This window comes from Cannabis sativa, chromosome 8 (genome assembly GCF_029168945.1).
Source record: "Cannabis sativa cultivar Pink pepper isolate KNU-18-1 chromosome 8, ASM2916894v1, whole genome shotgun sequence".
Classification (NCBI taxonomy): Eukaryota; Viridiplantae; Streptophyta; class Magnoliopsida; order Rosales; family Cannabaceae; genus Cannabis; species Cannabis sativa.
In genome coordinates, this window is record NC_083608.1 from 35,868,429 (window position 1) to 35,885,572 (window position 17,144).

Here is a 17,144-nt window from a genome sequence, read left to right on the forward strand (position 1 = left end):
ACAGTTACTAGGCAAAGATAGAGTAAGCAAGGTAGAATTCTATGAACACTGCATACTTAGAAAATATCACAGACTGAAATTCAAAACAGGTACACATAAATCTAAAGGTATACTAGACTATATACACTCAAACCTATGGCGTCCTAAAAAAATACCTACTCATGGAGGTAACACCTATTTTATGTCAATTATTGATGATTTTTCTAGAAAAGTATGGGTGTTTCTACTTAAGAATAAAAATGATGCTTTTCAAATATTTAAACACTAGAAAACACTTGTTGAAAACTCTTACTAACAGAAAAATTAAAACCCTAAGGGCAAATAATGGTTTGGAATTTTGCAACAATGAATTTGACGTGTTTTACAGAGAAATAGGAATGCAAAGGCACAGGACTGTTAGACTAACACCACAGCAAGAGGGTATAGTTGAAAGAATGAATCGAACCATTCTGAACAAGGCCAAGTGTATGTCAATACAATTTGGTTATCACATGGTTTTTGGGGAGAAGATGTTATGACATCTTCTTATCTTATAAATAGACATCTCTTTAGTGATATTGAATTTAAAATACCTGAGGAAAGGTGGTCTGGTAAACCACCTGACTTGTCTAATCTAAGAGTGTTTGGCTATAGTGCTTATATGCACCAGAGTATTGGCAAATTAGAACCTAAAGCCATAAAAGGAGTTTTTCTAGGGTATCATGAGGGGGTGAAAGGGTATAGAATTGGGTTAAGGGAAAAAGGTAGGTTTAAGACTATTATTAGTAGAGATGTTATATTCAAGGAAAATGAATTTCAATGTTTACTTAAAACTAATCCTACAGGCACATCAGATACTAACCTTGCAGAATAATACAGTTTGATCCTATTCTATGGAGACTAGAGGATCAAGAAGAACCTGATGTCAATCAGGTGGAACCAGCTGGAGGGGAACCCTAACCAGATTAGATTCAGGTGGAACACATAGATAATACAAGCAGGGATGGGACTCAATAAGGTTTTTCAAACTTATTTTAGAAACTACAATTATCAATAAATAGAAATCAATCATAGGTTTAATATAAATTCATACACATATTTAGAAATTTGTAAACATTTAGCAAGTAATGAAGATATGAGAAAATACAAAACAAACATATCTCAAATATTTTCTAAAGTTTTCAAGTAGGTGATATACAGTGTCCCGTTTAGGCGGGAGTCAAAGACATCATCAGTTGAATAGAGTTATCGGCTCATCTAAAATGGACACTATTTTAGCAGCATTTTATTCGATCAAAATAAGAATCTGATGTTGTTCAGTTTAGGCGAAAGTCAAAGTCATTCTTATTTTATGAGCTTTTATCAATGTTTAAATATTTGTAAACCATATTCTGAACAGTCACTATTTGGGTGGTCATTACTAAGAATATAAAATTTACAAAAAAAAAAAAAAAAAGTATTTATCTTTCGAAATTCTATAGTGTTAGATCATTTAATGGTTACATCTATTGGGGATGTATCCATTAAAAACAAATCAATCATGTAGAATCAACAATGGAGATCAAATATCTTAAAAATAAAGCTCATTATTTAAAAAAAAAATGTATTTTCATTTTAATATCTATTTTAATCTATTTATTTTAATATTTATATATTTTTTTAATTAAAACTACTAATTTACATGAACTAAATATAAATTTTAATTTAATATTTAACAAAATATAACTTAAGTAGATCTGAAAATAAAATAAAAATTTATTTTTCATCCTTGGTATTAATTTTCAATAAATATTCTAAAAATTACTTAATTTAAGTTGGTCGAAATTAATTAAAATTAATTTTCAACTCAAATCTAATTTTTAATAAATATATATAATCATAATTCAAAATTTAATGTATTTAAAAAATATATATGTATGTTTGTATGGACTTGACAAATTTTTTGGATGTGTAATATTTTTTTCAGTAAGCAATATAAAAAAAGAAATTTTTACATTAAAAATACAAAATGCTAACTTTATTACTAAAATACTACTACACGGTTACCTAAACATTTATATACTTTTGCTTTAGTTTTTTACATGTTTACCACATGCACACACAATACATGCTTTTTGACACGTCAGTGGTTGATTACATCAATCATTCTATACATCATTTTCCTCATTTTTTTTCTCTTTTTTTCCTTTTATTTTCCATTTCTTTTTAGTTTTTCTTTAAAAAATCTTAACCTCCATAGCTGAACACTTCCACCTCCACGATCCCAACTCGATTTTCCTCTTCTTTTTGTTCTTCAATTTTTTTTTCAACTCCCATTAACCGAATCCCATAATTATTTTCTCTCTTTTTATTTTTCTCTTAATCCATATATAAATATGGCTGTAACTCGTTCTTCATCAACTCCTTCCCCTGTAAAAATATATTATAATATTTAATTTTTTTTAGGAAAAAATACCTTTTTAGGTGCACATTTTAAGAAGAAAGGTGCCTATGAATTCCAATACAATCACGGACGAATTGCATTTAATGCGCCTGGGAGATTTTTTGTAGTAGCATAATTGTGGGCGCACGAGGATGCTGTTTTCTGCATCTATGAAGAATTTCCAGGCGCAAATTATGACTTTTGGAGACGCAAATATGCGCCTGCAAAACACTCATTTTTTGTAGTGCCAGCACTAATACACTAATATTTTAAATTCTATTTATAACTATGTATTGCGTCATACATGGGATTTGAATCAGGGGACAGCCATAAGATCTGTATTGATTTGAATCAGTTTGAGTGTCACGATTTGATCCAACTGGAGATCTGTAATGGCCATTTCTTCCAGCAAGATTTGCTTGCATTTTCACTGATAAATCAGTAACGGAATTGTGGTGTTCAATTCAAGTCTCGTGAGAGAGTAGAAAAGCTTGAACTTCCTCGAAGGTGAGGAAGTTGCTTCTTGAAGTTATACCAGACACGACAGCATCGAATTCAGGCCCAAGGCCATTGAGGAGTTGCAGAATTAGATCTTGTGTTGTGATAGGGGAACCAATAATCAAGCTTTGTCGACATATTCAGAGATTGAGAGGTTGCTCTTGAGAAGATGTGAGAACTAGCCTTTAAGTTGTAACAGACGAGCTTTGGTTTGACTTGAGAAGCATTTTTCAAGGGCACGCCATGCGGTAAACGAAGTGTGGAAGTGGCCACAAATGCAAGAACTGGTTTAGACATAGATGCACGAAGCCATGAAAGGAGGATCTGATCCTTCTTTTTCCACTGAGCATATTCAGGATTCGAAGCTCCTGTAACAAGATTTGTTGGGGGAACACATCGGAGAAGAGGATCTGATCCAGGTCATGTCCGATGACCGTGGGAACCACCTGAGACTTCCAAGAAAGGAAGTTGTTGCGATCATGTTTCAGAGTGAGAGATGTCGTCAACGAGTTGGAGAACGGATTCCAATTGTTGACGATTTGGTTCAGAGGGGCAGCAGGAGCAGTAGTGTGAGGATTGGAGGTGGAAGACTCCATGGACGCTAGTCAGGGGACAATGATACCATGTAGAAGATGAAGTGTTAAAGAGTAAAGAAAAAGAAAAAACAGAGAATAGTAAAAGGAGCCTTAACTCAACTAAGTAGGCCTTAGCTTTATTTATATTAATCCAGTCTCATACAAACAAGAATTAGAAGCAGAAAACAACCAACTATAACTAACACAATATAACAGACAAGTTAGTTATTTAGGTGACATCAACAAGAAGTTTGTTAACAATTGTTGATGTAAAAGTGAATGATAAACATATAAGAACTTAAAGCTTCTACTAAATCAAATCGTAAAGAAAATATATTTTTAAACTATTAGTGTAACAAAAATTAAAAAGCTTTATTCGTGTATTTACATGCTCTATTTTCAAGAAAAAACAAGAGTTAAAAATGTCGATTTTTAAATAATTTTTGTAGTGTGATTATTTTGGACAATTGATAGAAAATTAAAATATTGATTTCATTGATTTTTATATTGGAGTTCGTTTTTAGTTGAGTTTACATATTTGGTAAAACACAACTCTATTTTTTATTTTCTTTTGCAAGTTGTCTTCATTTCCACCCTCGAGAGCTTCAATCCTATATATCAATGATGATCGAGTTTGTTGTTTGTTGTTTGTGTTTACGATAATCATTCAATTGTGTAATGTGGCTACAGTTGCTATTTTGCAGATTGGAAGATTCAGATGGTTCGACAATACTATTAGTCTCAGTATTAGGTTTGGCTTTTGTTCAAATGGAGTTTTCGAGTGATGCAGTGGTAGCTTATAGAAAATGGCTTGGGTTTTATAGCAAGGTTATTAACTCGATTCTAGTTTTGGTTCAATTGTTTGGGGATTTTGGTTGAATTGTTTCTGTGTTTGCATTTGTTTCCAATTCGTGTTTCTACTAATGAAAGTTGATCTGCAGTATGTCAAGTTTCCTAATTAAATGCTTAAGGTTATTCTTGTAAAATATTTTCTAATTATTTATAATAGAAAAATTACGCTCTAAAATTTTATAAAAGCACCTTATTTTATAAATTTTATTATAGCTAAAGAATCATATATTTATTTTATATTAATTTTTCTTAATTTTTTCTTCTTATATTCTTAAAAAATATACACATAAAATATATATTTTAAATATTAAGTCAAAAAAAATTATATAAAATTTTATTAATAAAAAATAAAAATAATTATATATAACTTTTACAAAAATATGAAAAACATATTAAAATAATTATTGAATTTCATATAAAATAATGTGAAAAAAAAATCAAAAGTAATTTTTTTAAAAATATTATTAAAAAAATCTCAATAAATAAACGGCCCCCGCCCCGGTCATTGGGTTAGAAGTGGCTACTGGTCCCCTATTGGTGAGCACGTGATACAACCGTTCGGTATACACCTACTAAGACTGGTTGTTAGTTAAACCATTTTCATTCATTCAAGATGTTCCTGTGTTTACTAAAACACCAACCATATATGATTTGGTGACAAACAATGTCATATATATAATCGTACACCTATATCTATATTACGAAAAGTCATCATTAATTTATGCAACATCTAATAAAAAAAAATATAAGGAATAGAGTTGATAAATTAATTATAGTATAGTTGAGTTAATAGTGGAAATTAATCATTGAAGAAAGAAATAAGAGAGTGGTGCATAAAATTATGGGAGATGATGAGCAGCAGTACCAACCATTATTGCTGGGTCTGGAGTCACATTCGAGGATTCCAGACTTGTCATCAGTTGCTGTGGAAGAGTTTTTGGAGCAGAGGCCGGTGGCGTGTAGATGGTGGCCGCGCCTCGTGTGCTGGGAGTCAAGGCTCCTCTGGCTCCTCTCTGGGGCTTCTATCATTGTCTCTATTTTTAACTACATGCTCAGCTTTGTCACACTCATGTTTACTGGCCATTTGGGTGCATTAGAGCTTGCTGGTGCCTCCATTGCCAGTGTTGGAATTCAAGGTCTTGCTTATGGCATTATGGTAATATTACTTTCTTTTTTCTTATTAAGGGTCTTGTTACCCCATATAGGAAAAAGATTTTAAAAAATATATATATGCGTGTGTTTTATTTGGTTATTGATGTTAGTAATGTTTCGATGAGATATATTATAACGCAACATAAAATTGATCATATTAATATATTTATGTATGTTAATTTTACCTGAATATATTATTATTTAATAAAATATTTTTTATTAAATTATAATATTATTATATATATATTTAAAATTAAAACAAATTTTTAATTATGAGAGACAGTTCTACTCAATAAGATAATATTAGAGCACACCAATGTAACCGCAATAACTAAAAAAAATTCTAAAAATTAAAATCTCAAACCTTATTTTAAATATTAAAAAAAAATACATTACCTAATTAAATAAAATAAACATACACTTACTATACTTAAGATTACTTAATTAAACCTAATTAAAAAGAAAACATATAACATTATATATATAAACAAATTTTACTTATCACATCCATAAATTTAAGTGTATATTTTATAGATATAAATATAGGGCAAGACTAGTAGGACCTAGCAAAAGTTCCCTACCGGTAGGAAACTGTTTTTGACCATTGATTTTAGATCATGTGGTTATTATGATGTAAGGTATATACTCTTACGATAGGACTGCTTACATACGATTAAAACTTTATATATATTATAATAATATTTAATGATATTTATTTTTTAAAAAAATAATATTAATAATTACAAATTTTATTAATTTTTATTTTGAATTATTATTATTTTTTAAAAAAATAATATTAATAATTAAAAATTTTATTAATTTTTATTTTGAATTATTATTTATTTTTTTAAAGTTACTTTGAATTATTTTTATATTGGTATTTATTTTCAAAAAAGAATTATTTTTTCTAAACTCATTTTTTTTTTGCTTCTTATTTTTTGGCTTTTCTTAATTTACTGCTGGTTTTTTTTCATGTTTACACCTAGTCTTTTCTTTGTTTTGCCTTTAGGCTGTGCGTAGTTCTGGTGTTATTGATTGTTTTTCAGTGGTTTTTATCTTGTTATTTGGCTGCTTTTTTGAGACGCCAGTTATAAAAAAAAAATTAATTAATTTGGTTTGATATTATTTTTTCTGCCAAAATAATTGAGTTTAAAAGAAGCAAGTTAGTACGGTTCCAATTAAAGAACATCTAAAATCATTCAAGCGATCCCACATCAAAATAATTTTTGAAAATAAATATCTATATAAAAATAATTTAAATTAATTTTAGAAAATAATAATTAAAAAATTAAAATTAATAATTTTTTTTAGATGAATTAATAAATTTTTTAATTATTAATATTATTTTATTTTTTAAAATAAATATATTATTAAATATTATTATAATATGGATAAAGTTTTAATTGTATACAAGCAATCCTATAGTAAGAGTATATACCTACATCATAATAACCACAAAATCTAAAATCAACGGTTAAAAAAAAAGTTCTCTACCGGTAGGGACCTTTTGCTAGGTCCTACCATAGTATTACCCTATAAATATAATGATAAGAAAAGAAGTTCTTAGTGGTTTTTTTTTCTTTATGTAATTTTGTTTTTTTTATTAGTTTCTTACTTCACATAATATAAAAATTAAAAATACTATATTTTTATTTTATATATATATATTCGAGTTTTGATGCCCTACTTAATATAACATATTGTTATTAATTTTTAGGCTAATTAGTAATTTTTTCCCCTGAACTTTGACATATATTAAATCATGCCCTCTGAATTTTTTTGCCCGTTAGAAATTCCCCCCGAAGTATTGAGATTGTTAAATTTAAGAACTTTTATCTAATTTCATTCAATTTTACTGTTTCAGTGATTGTTTATGTACTAAACCATGCTCCCCAGACTTTGATGTCTACCAAATCATGCCCCTCAAACTTTGATATGTACTAAATCAAGCTCCTTGAACTTTCATCCATGTTAGAATTTTTTTACTAAAATTAGACAAAAGTCCTTAAATTTAACAATCTCAATAGTTCGGAGAGAATTTTTAACGGCCAAAAAAATTCAGGGGCACAATTTAGTACATGTCAAAGTTCGAGGGGGGAAAATTATTAATTAGCCTAATTTTTATTTATTTTTTACATATTGTTATTTAGTATCAAATTTAATGTTGATGTGGTGTTGGACACCATAGTGATATGATATAACAATATATGACACAAAAATAGGGACAGGTCCATCCACGAATTTTGCTCGGAAAAAAAAAAAAGGGTAAAGTAAAAGTTAAAACATAATAAGAATTAATTTACATAAAAAATATAATATAAAAGAAAAATACAAAGAATAAGAGTATAAATATAAAAATATTTACAAATTAAATTATAAATGTAAAAAATAAAAATAAAAAAACATAATTATTAAAATTTCAAGATGGGCTTAGGCCACTCCTAGTCTTATACTGGGTCCGCCATTGTACAAAACTATTAGAGAAACTTACCAAAATATTGAAATTTAGGTTAATTTTTACAAAAATACTATCACACGTAAATCTTTTCAAAAATACTGTATTTTTATAAAACACCAGTAAAACACAAAACTGAACAACTCAAAACAACAGTAGAACAACTAAAAAATACTAGTAGAATAACAGTGAAAACTTAACACAGTATACTGCAGTATGAAACTTATAAGAAAATACAGTAAAAAAGTAAAAAATACCGTCTAACAGTATTTTTGTAAAAAAATAATAAAATTACCATACCATGTAAATTTCCAAAATATTATTTATTTATTTTTATTTTTAACAAAACATTATAAAGTGCAACTAGACAGAGTATATTATAATCTTTCAAACAAAAAAAAAGACAGTATATTATTTCTCTTCTATTAAGTGATTTTAGATGCATAACTAATCCAAATTCCAACATGGAAGTAGTGTTTTATTAATTGGTAGAGTTATTTTGTTGGTTCAAACACAGTTGGGCATGGCCAGTGCAGTGCAGACTGTGTGTGGACAAGCATATGGAGCTAAGCAGTACTCAGCAATGGGGATCATATGCCAGAGAGCATTAATCTTGCATTTGGGGGCTGCGCTTCTCCTCACATTCCTGTATTGGTTCTCAGGCCCAATACTTATTGGAATGGGCCAGTCCAAGAGCATAGCCGAACAGGGCCAGGTCTTCGCACGAGGCCTTATCCCTCAAATCTATGCCTTCGCCTTAAGTTGTCCAATGCAGAGGTTCCTTCAGGCCCAGAACATCGTAAACCCACTGGCTTTTATGTCTGCTGCGGTTTTCATTCTCCACGTGGTTCTCACGTGGGTCGCGGTTTATGTCTTGAACTATGGGCTTTTGGGTGCTGCTCTTACCCTCAGCCTCTCTTGGTGGCTTCTTGCCATTGTAAATGGGCTTTACATTCTGTTCAGCCCAAGTTGTAAGGAAACTTGGACTGGATTCTCTTCCAAAGCCTTTAAGGGAATCTGGCCTTATTTCAAGTTGACTGTTTCTTCTGCTGTCATGTTATGGTAGTTAATTGTTTGTTAATATCATTTAAAGAAAAAAAACCTTTTTTTTGAGCAAAAGGATCTCTCATTTTTTTAATTGATGAGATATCCATGTTATGTTTGGTTAATGCAGCTTAGAGATATGGTACAGCCAAGGACTAGTTCTTATATCAGGACTTCTTACCAACCCAACAATCTCACTAGACTCTATTTCCATTTGGTATGTCCATTTTTAGCTATCTACACTTTTTGTTCATTTGAATGTGTAACAAGCAATGTTGCTGACAAGTTTTATTTTTCTGATAATGACTTCAGCATGAATTACTTGAACTGGGATATGCAATTTATGCTGGGCCTAAGTGCGGCTGCTAGGTCTGTGATTTTGATCATCTTTTGGTGTTAAAATATGACTTGGGTTGGGAATTAATACTGTTTTTCCTGTATTGGTAATTGCAGTGTCCGAGTCAGCAATGAATTGGGTGCAGGACATCCCAGAGTAGCAAAGTTCTCAGTATTTGTAGTGAGTGGTACAAGCATCCTTATAAGTATAGTCTTCAGTGCAATTGTGTTGACATTCAAAGTTGGATTAAGCAAGCTATTTACAACCGATTCTGAGGTTATTGAGGCAGTTTCTGAATTGACCCCATTGCTTGCCATCTCTGTTTTCTTAAATGGCATCCAACCCATACTCTCAGGTAACCTATGATAAGCTACACTCTATTGTCTCTCTCTCTCACACACACACACATACACACACATATATATATATATATATATATATTAATCAGGATTGTTTAAAGTCTTTTTGTTAACAATTTGGGATAATATATATAGCTGTTTTGAATATTAGGTGTGGCCATTGGAAGTGGATGGCAAGGTGTAGTGGCTTATGTTAACCTTACTACATACTACATTATTGGTCTCCCAATTGGGTGTGTTCTTGGATTCAAAACTAGTCTTGGAGTAGCAGTAAGTTGGAATCTCTCTCTCTCTCTCTCTCTCTCTCTCTCTCTCTCTCTCTCTCTCTCTCTCTCTCTCTCTCTCTCTCTCTCTCTCTCACTCACTCTCTCTCTCTCTCTCTCCATTTAGTAAGTTCTCTGTGTGCTTACTGCAGGGTATATGGTGGGGAATGATTATTGGAGTTCTTTTACAAACATTAACTCTAATAATTTTGACTGCAAGAACAAATTGGCATAATGAGGTAATGACAATTATCATCATTAAATATTTTATTAATAATTTACCAGAAATGCATTAAATTTGATGAAGGGTCTTTACTAAATGAGTGTTTGATGTGTTGTGTTTATAGGTTGCAAAAGCTGCTAATCGCTTAAAGGCTTCAGCAAATGAAGAAAACTCTGAATTGATTATCAGCGCATGAAAGAGTTGTCCAAACTATTTCTAGTAATTTGGCTATGTAACTCTTCGTGCTCTCTTCCTAGTTTAGTTTAGATTAAAAGACCAAACATTGGCAATTTTGCTTATAATAGAATGGAATATCTCTCCACCATTAATGAATAGTCAACTAATTTCTTTTTACCAAACTCATTTTTTTTTCACATCAGCACTGAACATACTGTTGGTTGAGTACAAATAAATCAAATTTCTAAGAAACATAAATTATATACATAATATTAATACATAAATTATGATCAGTAAATAATACAGACAATTGTAACATCATCAAAACTTTGTTTACTGTAACGATCAGAGCAAAATTGATATGCTTAAATGCCACTATGGTTCTATGGAACGGTTTCATTCCAATGTACACACTCTCAACTTATCTCAGTTGATCTGGTGTGGTGTGTGATGACTGTATCCTAACATTCACATATCAGCAGATTTTCAGCAAATGCAATGCTTCGAGGCTTTCTTGATTATCACCGATTTGCCTTTGTTCATCATAATTCTCTTCCTGAGAATTAGCATTCGATGGAGGAACAAATTCATTGTCACTAAGACCACCATCTTCATCCTCATCCTCATCGTCACTATCATCATCATCATAGCTAGTAACCCCATTAACTCTTTGTTCAATGCTTTTATGATCAACAAGTCCTACAAGTTGGTTAGCTTCAATCTGTTCGTCCTCTGTTTTTGCCAAAGACAAAAGGATGTTCTTTGCTTTTTGATCGGGAGGAAGCCCACAAGCTTCCATTTCCTTGTACCAATCGACAGCACTTCCAAAATCCCTATTTCTGCCATACGCATCCATAATTGTGGTCAATATCTTCTGATTCAATTTTACACCGTTTACCTTAAGTTCCTCGTATTTCTCCATCATTTTCTCTATATCATTTGTCCTTGCGTAACCTTTTATCAAGGTTCCATATGTGATGGCATTGGGTTTTAATCCATCTTGTTTTAGTCTGGTGAAAAACTTTTCAGCACCCTCCATATCGGAAGCATTCACATAAGCTGATAACATAGTTGTATAGGAGCAAATATCCGGAGTATACCTGCAAAAACAATTTATAGAAATGAGGGAGTTAAGAATAAGTAAAGGACAAAAAAGATCATAAGAAAACAAACAGAGAGACGTGGACATTATCTATCCTCCTTTTCCTTTTTCTCTAATTTATTTTTTCAGTAATTATTTACCGGCATGGTGGCCCCTAAGAATCGATCCCAGATTTTGTAAGAACAAACACAAACTTTACTATCCAACTAGCCATTCAAGGTTTTCACTACAATCAATTATTGGAAAATTCTTTGGTGGTGAACACCTTTCTGTATTGGCATATAGAGAAGTTATAACTCCATTTTTTTGTATGACAGTATTCATTATAGTTTTAGGACATCCGGTAAGTTTTCAAGAAATTCTAAATTATTTATTGTGTCGAAATTAGAGTCCAAACAGCATGTGCACACGCATACAAAAAAAAACAGACACACCGTGCAATAAAATGTTATGACTCTGATTTCAACACCCTACAAATTTAGAATTTCCTGAAAACTTGCAGAATGTCCTAAACAATTACAATGAACATTTGTCACATATGAAGTAATTATAATGTAGATTCTAGATTTTTACCTGTCTCTTCTCATACTCTTAAAAACAGTTCGAGCTTGCTCAACCATTCCTGATATTGAAAATGCATCCAGTAATATGTTATAAGCTTTGTGGGTCGGCCTGGTAAGAGACACAAAAGGTGTAGCGTCACCATTATGATTTGAAAGTTATAACAAGAAATTGAAATCTCAAGCTTTCGTAGTAACAAACAGAAGTAAGAAAATTGGAAGCTTGCACTTCTAAGAAATGGAGACAAGAAATCAAAACAATCAATGACCATTGGTCGGTTTTAATCGGTTTTCATTAGCAAATAGTCTCATAAAAGCAATCAATCTTGTAGGCACTTGTTATCCAAAGCAACCCCCCAACACCTCCCTTCATGGAAAAGTGATGGGGAGTAAACAAAATATATCAAAACATTAATATCTAAAATGAATATACCAATTAGACAAACAAATGCCTTTTGCTCTCTTACCTCACTGCCTTAGCAGTGATTATGTAACACTGAAGAGCAATAAAGAGAACTTGTATGTAGATGATATTCCACATAAGTTTATCACTATTTACCATTTAGAATGTAGCATGAGCCCCATGACTAAGTTGGCTTCTATTAACTTGTTAGTTTTGAATCAAATGAGTTGTAGTAAATAAATGAACCAGTTCATGTCAGAAAAGTATCTTTTGAAACACCAATGTATGTATAACCAAAACAAAACAATAGCGTTACACACCTAACACCAGCATCAAGCATCTCCTCGAACACAGCAAGTGCTTCTTCTTCTCTTCTAGCTTTACCATAAGCACTAATCAGTGAGGCATAGCTCACCACGTCAGGTTTGAGGCCAGCTCTTTGCATCTATAATTTGAATATTTTATTCATAATGTCAGAAATTTATACTGGTTTCATACAAAATAAATGAGACTGTCATCCTTTCGTACTCATGAAAATCAAATTAATGATGCTAGACTTTAAGCTATTCCAAGACTATAAAGCCGAGTAATAAAAACATAAAAGTATCATCACGTGTGGTGCCATTTATTCTATTCAATGTTGAATATTAGACAAAAAGAATCGGACTGAGCAGAAGGCAGCTCATTCGTTTTGGTAAGAACTGAAAGAAGTTTTAAACTAGACAAACAAATGAAAATACTGATTATTCAAATAGCAAAGGGAACCCCAAATAGAAAGATATTCATTTAGAATAATAGATTAATGAACCTGAAAAACTGGTCAGGCAACTATTGCTGCAAGCTAGTAGTTCGGAAAAATAAGAATTATTATTTAGCAACCTACCTTAATGCATAAACAAATAATCCTTCAACCTTACCTGATCGTATATCTTGGAAACTTCCTTGTAATTTGTTTCAAATGACATTAAACTATTGTAAGTAACTGTTGATTGCTGTACTCCTCTCTCAGCCATCACTGCAAATAATCTGCGAGCTTTTTCATAACTTCCAGCCTTCTTATACATATAAATCATCATGTGGAACATCCTCTGATCTGGCTTCAGTGGTGGATTCTTGCCGTTCAAAAGGGTCTCGAAAATTTCTTCAGCTTCATTGAACTTGCATCCCTGGAGTATCACCAGTTACAGTTATAACATTGGAAGAGAGACACTCCAAGAAAAGCATCATGGTGCAGTAAAAAATATTAGTATGGCTACAGAAACTTATTATTTAAGTCAGAACTGCAACATTCTAAGTTTGATAACTTCTATAGATTTTTCCTTATTATACTATTTGCTATAATGATGGAGCCACATAGTGATTTGGGGGCTCAAGCCCTGTCAATTGTTTTCCCTTGTAATTTTTTAATTACTTGAGAAAAAAATATTTGTGTAAAATGCAGAAAATAATAGCATATTTAATACACAGTTAGCCTCCTAAAAAAGCTCCACAATCCGTCACCGATTGGCTGTTTGAACTTTGCTTGTAAGAAAATAATATGTATAGTGCAGATTTATATAAGAAGTTCCACTGAGCTAATTGAGTTGAATTTTCAGAAAGGCACCTCATATTCTTTACAGAACCGAACTGCATAAGTTTATATCATATGTAAAAGTGATTTGGATGAAAATTAAAGCTTTAGTAGACTAACATCTAAAGTGAAAACAGTACCTCAACAAATATTTTAAGTATTATTTGATAAGTCAGAGCCGACGGTTCAGGACCTGAAGATTTCATCCTTCGAAATATTGCTTCAGCGTTATTATAGCGGCCTCCTTTACCATATGCTTCCATAAGAGCAGTGTGGGATATCACACTTGGCGGATAACCTTTCTTATTGAGCAAACTTAAAACCTTCTCAGCTCGGTTGAAATCCCCTGTCTTTCCATAAGCTGTTATAAGCATCAAGAAATCCATTTCACTAAAGTTCCACCAGCTCTGAGTCCTGAGCCATTCAAGGATCTAAAAGGCAAAAGAAATAAGCTTGTAACAACTGATAAGGGAATCCAAACACTAACAATCAATAAATTTAGGGACAAAAAGACCCATTTCACTAAGACATTATCTTTTTCTATTAAGATAATGTTCAGGAATTTCTTGAAAGTGGGTTATGTCTATAACAAAATGGTCAAGTGACTAATTATTTGCAGTATCTCTAAACAACAAGTCTTTTGATCTATAGAATTAAAATATATCCATCAGATCATATGTAACTCGAGGACCAAATAGTGCATCTGTACAACATACCTCACCAACAAGTTTCCATTTCTTCAGCTGCTTAAACCTAACCAAGGTACCTAGCACAAGATCCTTTGGTATCTCCTGGTTCTTCATTCTTTCTCTTCTAAGCACCGCAACTGCGGAACCCGTCTCTTCAATTTCATTCATCAGTCTCCTCCAGTTCTTTTGATCAATTTCATCAGCAGCATCTTTAAAAACCTCTACTTTCTTTCTTTTCCGCAAGAACTTCCTCGGCGAAAGCATTCCCATACAAACAACCTCCATCTTTCTCTGCATTTTAATGTTGGCATCTATACAATTTGTGTGTACATTCGATTTCCTGTGGTGAAGAAAACAAATAATTACAGTATCCCAAAATCATAAAGGCCAAATAAACTTGAACTAAGCTATCTTCACTGCCAAAAAAAAAATAAAAGAAACATTATCTACTACTAGAAACCATAAAACTAAACCCGAACTGCAAAATTTTAGTTCAAGATAAGATAAATGACAAAATAATGCAATTAGGTAGATAAGAAATACATGCCCCCTATAACCCAAACTACAAACCAAACATAAATTCATTCCCCTCTATGTGAACTCAAAACAAGGCATTATTCATTCATATGATTGGAGTGATTGGATGCAGAAACAGAAAAAAAAGGAACTTTCCCAGAACATCCCATTTGCAGAACTACAATTCTAAGGCCCACACTCCATGGTATCCTCAAAATGGGGAGAGAAGTAAGAATTTTGCCCAAAAAATATGTACAGTTGATTGTAGTGAAAAGGGTTTAACAAGGGTTTAACAGAAAGAAGCAGCATTAGATAACAAACCTCCAGTTATGAAGAGGGACCGAAACAAAGGGCTTCAAGAAAAGGGTTTGTGGCATTGTGGGTGTCTGTACAAAGATGGAGAGCACCAAAAGTTTTGAGGAGTGTGTATGGAGCAAACCAATTTTTTATATTTCAGGTTTGGAAGAAGAAGAAGAAGACTGAAAAAGGAAAAATCTTATCTGTTATGTGGCGGGACCCGCTCAGCCTTGAACCGGACTTGACTCGTTTGGATATTAAAACCGGTTCACTGAGATGAGATCATTACAATTACGGTGTTTAACAAAATTTACAAAGTGACCGAATAAACTGTTCAAAATAAACAGACGAAAAAAAATATAACTCAAAACATTACAATGAAAATTTAAAATGTCTAATGAATATATTGATAATTAACCCGAATTAAATAAATTTATATATTTTTTAATAAATATATATAATATATTATATAAATTATAATTAGGCTAATTAGGATTTTTGGCTCTTGAACTTTGACATGTACTAAATCATGCCCCTGAACCCTAAACTATTGAGATTGTTAGATTTAAAGACTTTTTTCCAATTTAAGTAAAAAAGTCTAACATGGAAGAAAGTCCAGAGGCCATGATTTGGTACATGTCAAAGTTCGAGAGGCATGATTTGATAGATATCAAAGTGAGGGAGCATGGTTTAGTATATAAACAATCACTAAAATAGTAAAATTGAATGAAAATAGACAAAAGTCCTTAAATCCAACAATCTCAATAGTTCAAGGAGTAAATTTAACGACCTTAAAAATTCAGGTGACAGGATTTGGTACATGTCAAAGTTCAGGGGGCAAAAATCTTAATTTGGTACATGTCAAAGTTCAGGATTTAGTCAAACTATTTTGTATTTAAAATTTGGACATTTTAGTGTTTAACTTAAAATCTAAACTTTACAGTTAATTATTTTTATTGTATTTGGATATTGAAGTTGAAGTTTAAAATTTATACCATATTATTACTTTTTTTATTATTTTATTTAATTATTTTATGTTTACTCAATTATATTTATCTTATATTAAAGTTCTTAAAATTAATTTAGACTATAATATTTTTTAGCTTGAAATATAAATAATATATTTTTGTTTTTTAAATCTAATTTTTTGAATTAGAAACTGACAATAATAATTATAAAAAAAAAAAAAGGTAAAGAACGGTTTGGACATGTTAATCCGACTAAATCGATAAAATTATTAAGCGGGTTGAACTTTTTTTTCTAATTTTTAATTGGGTGGGTTACAATTACATATTTGCAACCTAATTTTTATATTGAGTTGGTAAGAATATGCTATAACTTGACCAAATCGACCGACGTACACTCGTAATTACAATAAATCTCTTGAAATGGAAAATTTGAGATTCTATGCTTCAATGTGCACAACTCATAAAAAGAATCCCCAAATTATACCATCACAATTTTATGTTAACGTTTTCATTGTTTTCCAAATTACCATTCCATAGTTAACTTAGGGCTTAACATTTAGGTAGATTTTTTTGGCACAGGTTTTTTAGGTTTGGGTTTTGAGTTTCAGGTGTCACAAGATTAGTTATTAAACTTGTCTATTTTAGGTATGGGTTTGCCGAGTACGGGTCTGGGTTTTCTCGAGTTAAAGTGTGTCGAGTATGG

The 17,144-nt window shown here is 31.4% G+C and overlaps 2 protein-coding genes across 2 annotated transcripts; one reads left to right on the forward strand and one right to left on the reverse strand.

The window, feature by feature from the left end:
• The first annotated feature begins 4,969 nt into the window (after nucleotides 1-4,969).
• LOC115699384 (protein DETOXIFICATION 41) lies at nucleotides 4,970-10,518 on the forward strand. The gene is made up of 8 exons (XM_030626765.2): nucleotides 4,970-5,482; nucleotides 8,451-8,995; nucleotides 9,108-9,194; nucleotides 9,290-9,346; nucleotides 9,431-9,669; nucleotides 9,825-9,943; nucleotides 10,089-10,175; nucleotides 10,284-10,518. The coding sequence occupies exons 1-8, from the start codon at nucleotides 5,168-5,170 to the stop codon at nucleotides 10,353-10,355; spliced, it is 1,521 nt and encodes a 506-aa protein (XP_030482625.2). The 5' UTR covers nucleotides 4,970-5,167; the 3' UTR covers nucleotides 10,356-10,518.
• LOC115699383 (pentatricopeptide repeat-containing protein At3g59040) lies at nucleotides 10,478-15,802 on the reverse strand. The gene is made up of 7 exons (XM_030626763.2): nucleotides 15,498-15,802; nucleotides 14,688-15,000; nucleotides 14,112-14,402; nucleotides 13,319-13,567; nucleotides 12,722-12,846; nucleotides 12,012-12,110; nucleotides 10,478-11,436 (listed from the first exon to the last, which is right to left on the reverse strand). Exons 1-7 carry the CDS (start codon nucleotides 15,551-15,553, stop codon nucleotides 10,812-10,814), a joined length of 1,758 nt encoding a protein of 585 aa, XP_030482623.2. The 5' UTR covers nucleotides 15,554-15,802; the 3' UTR covers nucleotides 10,478-10,811.
• Nucleotides 15,803-17,144: the final 1,342 nt, after the last annotated feature.